The sequence below is a fragment of the Lacerta agilis genome, chromosome 8, assembly GCF_009819535.1.
Source record: "Lacerta agilis isolate rLacAgi1 chromosome 8, rLacAgi1.pri, whole genome shotgun sequence".
NCBI lineage: Eukaryota > Metazoa > Chordata > Lepidosauria > Squamata > Lacertidae > Lacerta > Lacerta agilis.
Genome location: NC_046319.1, coordinates 67,531,438 through 67,543,164, shown reverse-complemented (window position 1 = coordinate 67,543,164; position 11,727 = coordinate 67,531,438). Strand labels below are relative to the sequence as shown.

General features: G+C 47.2%; 1 protein-coding gene across 1 annotated transcript; it reads right to left on the bottom strand.

Moving 5' to 3' along the window:
* Positions 1–934: 934 nt before the first annotated feature.
* Positions 935–10,927, bottom strand: LOC117051973 (trypsin-like). The gene is made up of 6 exons (XM_033158701.1): positions 10,873–10,927; positions 9,449–9,532; positions 6,286–6,439; positions 5,432–5,685; positions 4,138–4,274; positions 935–1,090 (listed from the first exon to the last, which is right to left on the bottom strand). The coding sequence occupies exons 1-6, from the start codon at positions 10,925–10,927 to the stop codon at positions 935–937; spliced, it is 840 nt and encodes a 279-aa protein (XP_033014592.1).
* Positions 10,928–11,727: the final 800 nt, after the last annotated feature.

Genomic DNA, 11,727 nt, shown 5'->3' with positions numbered 1-11,727 from the left:
GTACGCCCCGGGTGATAGGGGAGGGTGGGGGTGACAAGCAGTGGCCCCTCCCGCCACTCCCACGCGCCGCCGCTCCCTCCGTCACCCCGGGAGCAGCAGCGCACAGTGTGTGCAGTGCTGCTGCTCCCGGGGCGACGGAACAAACGGCGGCACGTGGGGTGACGGAGGGAGCGGCAGCGCGTGGGAGTGGTGGGAGGGGCCGCCGCTTGTCACCCCACGTGCCGCCTCCGTCACCCCACGGCCCGCCTCCAGCCAGTGGCGAAAAAAGCTGCTGAAAGAGGGGGCTTTCCCCCTTTCAGCGGCTTTTTTCGTCGCACCCCCCTCGCTGGTCCAACCCCTCTCCTTTCCCCAGGATGGCTCCACTCACAGAGCGCAGCGGTAGAGGGGTGGGCCAGCTGTCCCGGGCGGAGGCGTCGCTCCGTGTGCATGTGTCATGATGTCATGCGCACGGAGCGACGCCCCGCCCCCATGGGTGCCGCTTGGCTTGCCGCCCCCGGCAGCCCAGCGGCTAGCTACGCCCCTGCTGGGAAAGACTTTAGTCTGAAACCCAAGACGACCGCTGCCAGTCAGTGTAGAGTGTATGGGGCTAGGTGAGCCAATGGTCTGACTCTGCAAAAGGCAGCTTCCTAAGATACATTGTGTGAAACTCGTGTCAGGCTCTGCTTGGAAGCTATTGGTGTTTCTCCTTTGGGAGCAGGCCAAAAGAGTTTGTGAGTGAGAGATAACAGAATTGTAGAGTTGGAAGGACTCATAATGGTCCTCTAGTCCAACCCTCTGCAATGCAGATAGAGCTACAGTCCAAATAAGGGAAGGCAAGAAGCAGACCTCAGTAAAAAAAGGATGGAGGGCAGGAAGGATACACAGGTTCCACATGGTTTATTCTGGGATCTCAGCAAAATCAGGAGGGGGGAGGGACTGATTTCCCCACAGCTAATCAGTTGTCATCACACATTGTCTCAACGATCCAGTCTCTGTATCTGAAAACGTCCATGTAGACCCCGGGTTTGGTGCTGGAGACGCAGGGCACGTCACCCCAAGACACCAGACCCTGGAGCTTCCCGTTGCAGACGAGGGGTCCCCCGGAGTCACCCTGTATTGACAAACAAGAGAGACATCTCTTTAACCCAGGAAGGGTTGTTCAGATTATTACTAAATCTAGATCCCCTCCTTCCTAGGGCTGCCATACGTCCGGACGTTACCGGAATTGCAAAGGTGGAATTGACATGGGGGGCAGGGGGATTTCCGAAAGGCGGCAATTTATCCTCGATCTTAGACAAGTCAATTGAAAAATCATGGTTTTTGGGGGGTGTCTTGGCTGTTACTTTTTGAAATATGGCAACCCTACTCTTTCCTCCCAAAGGAGCCCAGGGTATTAAAGACACAAGTGATAAAACATCTAAAAGCAACGGCAATACTGTATTAGTCATATACAAAAAAAGTTACCCTATCTCAGTGTTCTTCAACCTTGGGTTCCCAGGTGTTACTGGACTACAAATCCCATCATCCCTGGCCATCTTAATCAATAATGAGGGATGATTGGAGTTGTAGTCCAGCGACATCTGGGGACCCAAGACTGAAGAACGCTGCCCTTTCCTATGCATGTTTACATGGAAGCAGGGGTGACAACCTGAATACAACAAAGGGGGCAGGAAAGTCCTGCCCCCACATAATTGAGCACAAGTTGCAGCACGCACACACCATTTGAATGGCAACTTGGGGAGGTGGCCCCCTCCAATATTTTATTGGGAGGGGTGAAGGCACCTTGGCCCCTAGGAGTTGGCTCGTTTGCATGGAAGGAAGTCTCACTGAGTTCAAGGAGACGCAATTCCCAGGTAAGTGCACAGGAACATAGTCCATAGGTCAGGGAAAGCTAGCTTCAGACCTGGCATCCAAACACAGTCCTCCAGACCTCTGCAGCAGACCCTTGGAGGTCTTCCAGTGTTCAGAAGAAGCTGTGAGTGTTTATTATTTGCCATTAGGAAAATGCCAAGACGGACGAGGGCAGGGCAGCAGGTGGGCGGAGACAGCACCCATTTATGAAATGGCTGGCTGTCAGACGTTGCGAGCGGCATTAAACCATTTTGCAAGATAAGCTCAGCACAACAAAATCCACTGGATATATTGGGTCACACTGGCGTGAACCAGCGCTTTTGTATGTGTGTGATGGCACTCAATGGCACAGAATACTGCCACTTCTCTCTCTCTCTCTCTCTCTCTCTCTTTCCTACCCATGGCAGCCAGTGGTACCTCTGGTTAAGAACTTAATTCGTTCTGGAGGTCTGTTCTTAACCTGAAACTGTTCTTAACCTGAGGTACCACTTTAGCTAATGGGGTCTCCCGCTGCTGCTGCAGCGCAATTTCTGTTCTCATCCTGAAGCAAAGTTCTTAACCTGAGGTACTATTTCTGTAACCTGAAGAGTCTGTAACCTGAGGTACCACTGTACCAGCTTCTCAGCTTTTTGTTGGCTTTTTTTTTCTTTAACCAAAAAACCCCTGACTTTAGACATTTAAAAAAACTCAATAGATGAATCAACCCTTATCTATGCACATAATTAGATTGCATCATTTTTCATGATTCACTGTGGCCACAGATCTCGGGTTTCCTCAATATAGCATGGCTGAGGAATCCATGGTTCTAAATGTTGTGGGACTCCAACTGCAGCCTAAGGTAGCACAGCCCATGGCCAGAATTATGAAGTTAGAATCCAGCAACTAGTTCGGTAGCCTCCCTTCTGGGGCAGAGTTTGAACTTTTTGGCACACATTACATAGAACACAATGACATGAAAGCAAGAAGGGGCACTGAATAGTGAATATTGAAATACACTGATGTACTTTATATCTAGGTAGAGCTGAAAGGGCAAAAATGCAACAATAGCAAAATCTCGCCCAAAGCCCAGCAAAATCAGGTTAGTTGGATGTTAAGTCTTTTTAGTTTATCAGCCAACTTAAGTTCCAAAATGGATTGAAATGACCGTTTATATTTACACACACACACACACACACACACACACACACACACACACACAACATTTGACCACAGCCCAATTAGACATTTTTGCACTACGGTAAAGGAGGACAATTGCCAAACATGCCAAAAGATAGATTGTGAAGATCCCACTGTGTGGTGTAGTGGTTAAGAGCAGTAGACTCATTATCTGGGGAACCGGGTTCGCGTCTCCGCTCCTCCACATGCAGCTTCTGGGTGACCTTGGGCTAGTCACACTTCTTTGAAGTCTCTCAGCCCCACTCACCTCACAGAGTGTTTGTTGTGGGGGAGGAAGGGAAAGGAGAATGTTAGCCGCTTTGAGATTCCTTCGGGTAGTAATAAAGCGGGATATCAAATCCAAACTCTTCTTCTTCTTCTTCTTCCTCTTCTGTGTATTATTGCTGCTATTTCTCTAACTCACTGCTTTATGAGGGTGTTAACTGAGTGCTAATAGCTCTGGAGGAGGTTTAACTGGTTGTGAACGGCAACTTAATGATAGCTGAACAGAAATGGAGGTTCTGCTGCCACTTTCCCCCACCATAAGTCATGGAAGTTGCCTGAGATGGCAGCTGAAGGTTGTTGGGACCATTGCTCCTTCCCATTAGGAGCACCCAATCAGCCAGAGGCCCTGGGCTCCTTTGGTTGGAAGGGCAGGATAGAAATTTGATAAACAAAGCAAACAAATGCAAATAGATGCTAATATATGCATTGGCCAAGCCCCAGCCAATGTGCAATTGGTGTCACACTGTAGGGGCCTATGTGTGTGCAGGTTTGAGAGCATAGGGCTCTTTCCATGGGAACACGTGTTCACATTCCTATAGAGGGGACCCCTAAATATGTACATCCAACCATGCATAGGCCCCTTACAGAGTGATGCCAACTGCACATTGGCTGTGGGGCTTGGCCGATGCATATATTTGCATCTATTTGTTTTCTTTCTTTTATCAAATTTCTATCCTGCCCTTCCAACCTAAGGAGCCCAGCGCCTGTGGCTATTTGGGTGCCTACTGGAGAACCTCATCACATGTTCGGTATCCATGGGTATCGAATGTCCGAACAGGGCTTATATCTCAGCCTATAATCCACTTTACAGGGATGTGTTATCTGGTTCTGCAAGGCAATTGTGATGTTCCAACCAAAGGTCCTTACTTCACAGGAGTCAGTGCCTCCTTCGATTGCAGCAGCACAAATCATATCGGAGTTCAGCTTCCCAGGATACAGAGCAGCACACTCTTCCCAATACATTATCCTGACATTTGCACAATAAAGGACCAGAGGAATTCGCTCTAAAGAAATAAGAATTGTAGAGTTTGAAGGGGCCACAAGCGTCATCTAACCCCCCGCAGTGCAGGAATCTTTTACCCAAAACGTGGGGCTCAAACCCATGACCCTGAGCTTAAGAGTCTCATGCTCTGCTGACTGAGCTGTCCGTGGAGGCAAGAACAAGAAGTTGTTTGGGATCGTGAGAAATATTGGTTTTACTCATAGTTCATTACATTTACATGCTTCAAGAAGAGAGAATGCCAAAAGAAGAGTTCTGTTTCTCTGCTCTTTTTTAAACAACGTCTTTACCTTTTTTTACCTTTCTCTAGGGTTGCAAACAAGTTTCCCTAAATCATGCATGTTTTTACATTCTCACAAATGTAGGCATTTTTATGAACACTTTCCTCTAATATACACATCGGTGAGGGCTTGGTCATCAAATATTTGGTGAAGTGCAAACTTGGAAGGCTAGCTGTGTTTCACCAATTAGCCAATTAGGTAAGTTTGCTTTAAAATGTGAACCAAACTTAATTTCTCTTCCGTCCCTAGTGGGGAGGTGTACCCATTTTTTCTGTTCTCCCATTTACAAATCTCTGTGCAAGTTAAACAAAACAAAACAAATGCCTCAAGTTGAAAGGGAGACACAAGCAAACAACTAATCTCACTGCATTTGTGGGGTTTTGGGGGGGTTGAGTTTTTGATGCAGGGAAGGAAGACATTAAGAATTTAATTTCCCACCTGCAACCTGATCCCCTATAGTAGGACTTCACCGTGCTAAAAGCTGTAAAATTGGTTCCCTGGTAGTTTCAGCATACAGTCGTACCTTGGCTCCCGAACACAGCAAACCCAGAAGTGAGTGTTCCGGTTTGCAAATGTTCTTTGGAACCCAAACATCCGACGAGGCTTCAGCAGCTTCCGATTGGCTACAGCAGCTTCCTGCAGCCAATCAGAAGCCGCGCTTTGGTTCCCAAACGTTTTGGAAGTTGAACAGACTTCCGGAACAGATTCCGTTCAACTTCCGAGGTACAACTGTATATATGTGGAGAGCTATGCCATAAATCGGGATAGCACCGCCCTTAGTGGGAGAACATTGTCCTTTCTACAGCTCCTTCAGATGCCTTCACTATTTTGGATGTTCATTTCCTGCCAGGCCTTTCCTGGGACAACATCATTTACATACCTGGGAAATTGATAGGACCGCCCCATCCTGACACCATGCACATATCCCCAGAGGTTGCCCTCTGGGTAGCCAGACTTATGGGCTGCACATAATGGTTAAATACAGCTGGGCTCGACAGCTTGACCAGCATGACGTCATTGTCATAGCACGACTGGTTGTACTTGGGGTGGACGATTGTTTTCGCCACTGCCAAGAACTGTTCTGTGCCCTCCAGGACGTTCAGATTTTCATCTCCAAGCCGGACATGGATGCGTCTGTAAAGGAAAGGTCCAGAGGTCAGCAACACAAGAACAGGCCTTTTCTGCAGTGGCTCCCCGATTGTGGAACACTCTCCCCAGGGAGGCTCGCCTGGCGCCCTTGTTACAAATCTTTAGGCACTAGGCAAAACACATTCCTCTTCTCCTACGCCTTTGGCTAACAAACTACAGTCATACCCCGGGTTACTGATGCTTCAGGTTGCATTTTTTCATGTTAAGAACACGGCTAACCCAGAAGTGTTTACTTCCAGGTTTCTATCGCGCATGCGCAAAAGCGCCACTCTAGTTGCAGACTTTTCGGGGTGCGAACGGCAGCCCAGAACGGATCGAGTCCATAACTAGAGCCCAGAACGGATCGAGTCCATAACTAGAGATGTATGGTCTTTTAGACTGCGTGTGGTTTATTGTTATTGTTTCTTGCTATGGTACGTGTTTTGGTGTTTTTCTATTGTAAACTGCCCTGTGATCCTCTGATGAAGGGCGGTCTACAATTTTAACAAACAAATACTAGTTCACCACATATTCCATGATACCTGCATTTCCCATGCTGAGCCAACACACACAGAGAGGGAGACATGATCACACAGGTACACCTACCCATTGTTGCAGTGAGCAGCGGTAAGGACCCATCTTTGGTTGAGAAGGGTTGCTCCACAGTAGAAACGGGAGTATTTGTAGATGGCAGCCTGCCAAGGCTGAGAATGTGGTGGACATGGGTAGCCTTTGGGTTTCTTTCTGCACTGTGCCAGGACTAGAAAAGGAAAAGGAAAGGTCCATTAGCATACCAATGTGTACATAAATCCCTGCAGATTTCTCCAGAGTTCTTAGAACAGTGTTGGATTAGCCAATAGGCAACATAAAAAAAATATTTTTTAAAAAGTATTTGACATTTGAGATACATATATATATATATATATAGAGAGAGAGAGAGAGAGAGAGAGAGAGAGAGAGAGAGAATCCAATTAACCATTGTGGGATAGCTCAGTTGTTAGAGCATGAGGTTCTGAATCTCAAGGTCACAGTTTCAAGTCCCATGTTGGGCAAAAGATTCCTGCATTGCAGGGGGCTGCACCAGATGACTCTCGGGTTCCCTTCCAACTCTATGATTCTAGTCATCATGGGTGGGGGAAACAGAACTTTGTTAGACTTTCTTACATTCCACTACACACCCCTCCCTACTTTTTCATTCTCAATTCAAAAAAAGGATATTTTATCTTGTGGTTTAGTATGGTTCTCATTTTGAATTACATGGGGGGACACCCTAATCTTTTCAATGTTTAGGACCTGCAATGCCCATCAAGCTTAACAAACTACAGTTCCCAATATTAAAGTTAAAGTGGTATTAGAGTGCTTTAAATGTGTGCTGTGGGTGTCACCCTAGTCCTGAATGCAACCGGTTTGGAAAAGCTATCTTTAAAAAACATGGGGGGGGTCCTATTAAAATCTGATGCAGGGTGGCAGAGGATGGGGAGAAGGAACCAAAATAATCTGTGCATTTTGTGCAACAGAAGTCCCTCCGTGGCAGACGAATTGGGGGGAGGAATTAACTGGGGGGGGAGGAATTTTAATCTGCAATTAAGCGATCGTCACGCGATAAATCAATTAAACTTTTGCAGTCCTATCTAATCATCTAAAAACACGCCCGGATGTGTGTTTCTTCGTGCAGATTCCACTGCATCATGTTATTTATCTTGTTCAGAATCAAAACACTTTCAGTTTTTATGGCTTACTTGTGTTGTTGGCGTCTGTGGTTCGGCTTTCTTGTTTTTAAAAGCATAATGAATTTTATAAAGGCAAAGCACATTTGATAGAACAGCTAGCACCGTGGCTAGAACGCACACGTTGGGTGTGTTCCTCAACCCAGCCTCCCCCCAGCATCTCATTACATGGAAAAAGGGAGTCGCTCTTGGGTGTTGGTCTATGAAAGAAGGGGTGGAAGAACGAGGCGGCGTTTTAATAAAGATGTGCGGTGCATGTGGCGCTGAAAAGCATGCACACCGTCCAGGTCGCTGCAGAGGTCAGGATGCAGAAACCTCGGAGTATGCAAGTGGACTTCAGGATAAGGGTTGGAGGAGCTGCCACCAGCACCTGGACATAGAACCTGGAGGACCAAGACAAACAGGGCCCCTTCCACCACTTGGCCATAGAACGGCAAGGGAAGGGCAGCCAGTGGGCTGGAATGGAATGAACCCAAACACACCCTCCTTCGGTCAATTCTCCTTGAACTGTTCCAAGCACACTTCTTTTCAGAGAAGGTCCATAGCTCAGTAGTAGAGCATAATACTACTACTACTATTACTACTACTACTACTACTACTACTACTACTACTAATAATAATAATAATAATTTACTTATACCCTGCCCATCTGACTGAGTTTCCCTAGCCACTCTGGGCAGCTCCCAACAGAATATTAAAAACATCACAAAACATCAAAGATTAACAACTTCAAACAGGGCTGCCTTCAGATGTCTTCTAAAAGTCAGATCGTTTTTTATTTCCTTGACATCTGATGAGAAGGTGTTCCACAGGGCAGGTGCCACCACCAAGAAGGCCCTTCTCACAGTGAGGGAACCACCAGGAAGCCCTCGGAGCTGGACCTCAGAGTCAGGGCTGAACGATGGGGGTTGAGATGCTCCTTCAGAGCATCTGCCTTGCATGCAGAAGGTCCCAGGTTTAATCCCTGGAATCTCCATTTAGGTCTTGGACAGGTGCCCCTTGAAATGAATGGACCTGTTAGTCCAAAATCATGGAGAGCTACTGTTTCTTAGTGTAGTCCTGTGTTCTTCAGCCTTGGTTCCCGAGATGTTGTTGGACTACAGCTCTCATCATCTCTAGCCAGCTTAGCCATCAGTCAGGGATAATGGGAGCTGCAATCAAACAACATCTGGGATACACAAGGATGAAAAACACTATGGCAAGGCAGCGGTACCTATTTATCTACTTGCACTGGCGTGCTTTCGAGCTGCTAAGTTGGCAGGAGCTGGGACAGAGCACTGGGAGCTTACCCTGTCACGCAGATTTGAATCGCCAACCTTCTGATCGGCAAGCCAAAGAGGCTCAGTGGTTTAGACTACAGTGCCACCTGCACCCCACTGGGCTGATATACGTGGTAGCTAGACTAAACCACTGAGCCTCTTGGGCTTGCCGATCAGAAGGTTGGCGGTTCAAATCTGCTTGAAAGCACGCCAGTGCAAGTAGATAAATAGGTACCGCTGTGGCGGGAAGGTAAACGGTGTTTCCGTGCGCTCTGGTTTCTGTCACGGTGTTCCGTTGCACCAGAAGCGGTTTAGTCATGCTGGCCACATGACCCAGAAAGCTGTCTGTGGACAAACGCCGGCTCCCTCGGCCTGAAAGCAAGATGAGTGCCGCAACCCCAAAGTCGCCTTTGACTGGACTTAACTGTCCAGGGGTCCTTTACCTTTTTTTTTTTTCTATCAGCCCACCCTGACCTCCTTCCAGTATTCACCAAGCCCATTAATACAACTTGGTGACACAGGTGACACACACAGTAAAACCTGGACAGACACACATTGGAAGGGCTCTACATCAGCCGTACAGCCTCTGCTTTGCACGTCGATTGATTGATTCATAGTATCATAGAATTGTAGAGTTGGAGGGGACCCAGCTAATCCATCTCCCTGCAATGCAAGATTGACTGATAGAAGCTTCTCTCTGGCTGAGACCCTTGAGGATTTCTCCCACTCAGTGGACAACACTGGGCTAAATGGGCAGGCTTTATTCCCTTAACAAACTCTTACCTAGTGAAAAAATCAGGAGCAGAGTAATGGAATGCAGTGTCACGGTTGTCATGGTGATGAGCTGTGTATGGCGGAGGCAGCTCCCTTTAAGGAGAAAGAAAGGGGGCGGGGAGAGAATGATACAAGTTAATAAAATAAATAATCAACCAAGTGGAGTTTAACTTTGAAACCATAACCCAGTATGTTCAACATAGGTTCGAACCCAGACTCTGCTATGCTTGTGCAGAAAGAGACTATCTATGACAACATGCTGCTGCAGGAAAATGCTTCTTTGAAATATATGTTTATGCAATGTTCGACATTTAGCTTACAAATTTTTGGAGGAAAGTATTAAGACGGACAAATACTGCTTTGGGGGAGGATTTAAAATTGTCAGATGATATAATATTACCCTAAACCACATACCAACTATATGTGGTTTGACAGACCTTTCTGCCAGTGCCAGATAAACTATCGCCTTGCATTTTTTGTGATGGTACATAACAAACAGCCATCACCTCTTCTTTTGCTACCTGTCGCAACCGTTTTCTGGTGGTACCCACAGCACTTCAATTAAGATATAAGTATACCAGCACTTCAATTTTTGCCCACCCACCCCCAAAACCACCTCCTTTAAAGATGCGCTTTCAGCATCAGTCAGAGAGCATATTGAAGGAAGCTTGGCTGTGACTTCTGATCAGCCCCTCAGGTGCCATTAACGGAATGGCCGCTAGAGGGGCTTCCTGAGCCTTAACTTGTACAGTTTAAAATTCTACCCGTCAAATTGTTACGAATGCAATCTGTACCCTGTTTCTCCTAAAATAAGCCATAGCCATAAAATTAGCCATAGCAGGATTTCTATGCATTTGCGAAATATAAGCCGTTCCCCAAAAATAAGCCATACCCCAAAAATAAGCCATAGTGACGTGGCACCTCCCATTAAAACAGCCTGGGGAGGCGTGGCTATGCAGCGTACCGATGTGACGCGGTTAAAATAAGACATCCCCTGAAAATAAGCCATACTGTGTTTTTTTGAGCAAAAAAATATATAAGACGGTGTCTTATTTTAGGAGAAACACGGTACATAAATTGCTGTGGCTGGTGACGAATGAAAATCTCTGCCTCTGGTGAAAGCTCTGAGATACAAGTTGTAGAAAAGGCGTCTCTTATCTCTCCCTATTCCAGCTTCCCCCTTACCACTACCAGTCTGGTCAAGCAATGCATCCTAGAATGGTGACCAGTATATTACCCAGAAACTCTTCGTAAAGCAGAGGTCACCCCTTTTCCTTAGCTCTCCAAAGGCTGACAGACGTGGTAAAATTGGAGAGCTGAGAATGTGGGTTGAGCAAGTGGTGACAGAGGGGTCAGATGCAGTAGAGGCTGGTCCATCAGGGTAAGTGGGGCGCTGCTGCAACAACCTCTGTCGTCCCTCAGCCAGCCCTCACCTGACTCCTTACTTATAACCAGTCCAGGGGATGGCACCAGGGCCGGCCCACCCATGAGGGAACTGCCTCAGGCGGCAGGATCCATGAGGGCAGCAGATCTTGATGTAGATCTTTATTTCACCGCTTGTTCCCGATGTAGATCTTCACTCACCCCTTCTTCCCTGGCAGGAGAGGGACGCCATTTTGTGGTTTGCCTCAGGTGCCCAAATGTCTTGGGCTGGCCCTGGGTGGCATTGGCTGTCAGGGAGGGGGAGGGGTGCAAAACTAGAATTAGCTGACTCAGCCTGCCATCAGCTTTGGATCAACGGTGCCTTCCTGTCCAGTCTACATGGATACAAGCCACCACTGATAAGACAAGCATTTAAATGCAGGTCCTGCTCTGCAGGACATCTTTGGGTAGCTGCAATCTGGAGAGGGTGCTTATATGCCTCTATATCTGGGGCCTAAAGTACTTCCTATGGCAGCCACATCCCCAGAAGGGCCATTTTGTGTTATGCCATGTTCCCACAGCAGCCATTTTGTGACTGCCACCCCTGGGCACTCCTTCCAAATTCCAAACGTGCCCACTGACCCCAAAAAGTTTGATACAACGGTGGTTGGTTTAATCACGGCTGGAGAGGGGGATACAAACTATAGGAAGGAAGTTGAGCAGTTGGTGGAGTGGTGCAGGGAAAACAACTTACTCTTTAACTTAAAGAAAACAAAAGAGATTATTGTGGACTTTAGGAAATGTAAATTGAATATTCAGCCACTTATTATTCAGGGGAAGTCTGCAGAACAGGTCTTGATGTTTCAATTTCTGGGAATGGAGTTGAGAGATGACCTAACCTGGGGAGAAAACAGCAAAGACCTGAT

What these genes read in the sequence shown, in the direction of transcription:
- LOC117051973 (XM_033158701.1), bottom strand. Translation starts at nt 10,927, where the DNA reads ATGGGTGGGCCGGCCCTGGTGCCATCCCCTGGACTGGTTATAAGTAAG. An exon ending in CGGTCCTATCAATTTCCCAG is followed by an intron (nt 4,275 to 5,431) that starts GTATGTAAATGA and finishes TTATTTCTTTAG; the next exon opens with AGCGAATTCCTCTGGTCCTT. An exon ending in GAGGCACTGACTCCTGTGAA is followed by an intron (nt 1,091 to 4,137) that starts GTAAGGACCTTT and finishes TTGTCAATACAG; the next exon opens with GGTGACTCCGGGGGACCCCT.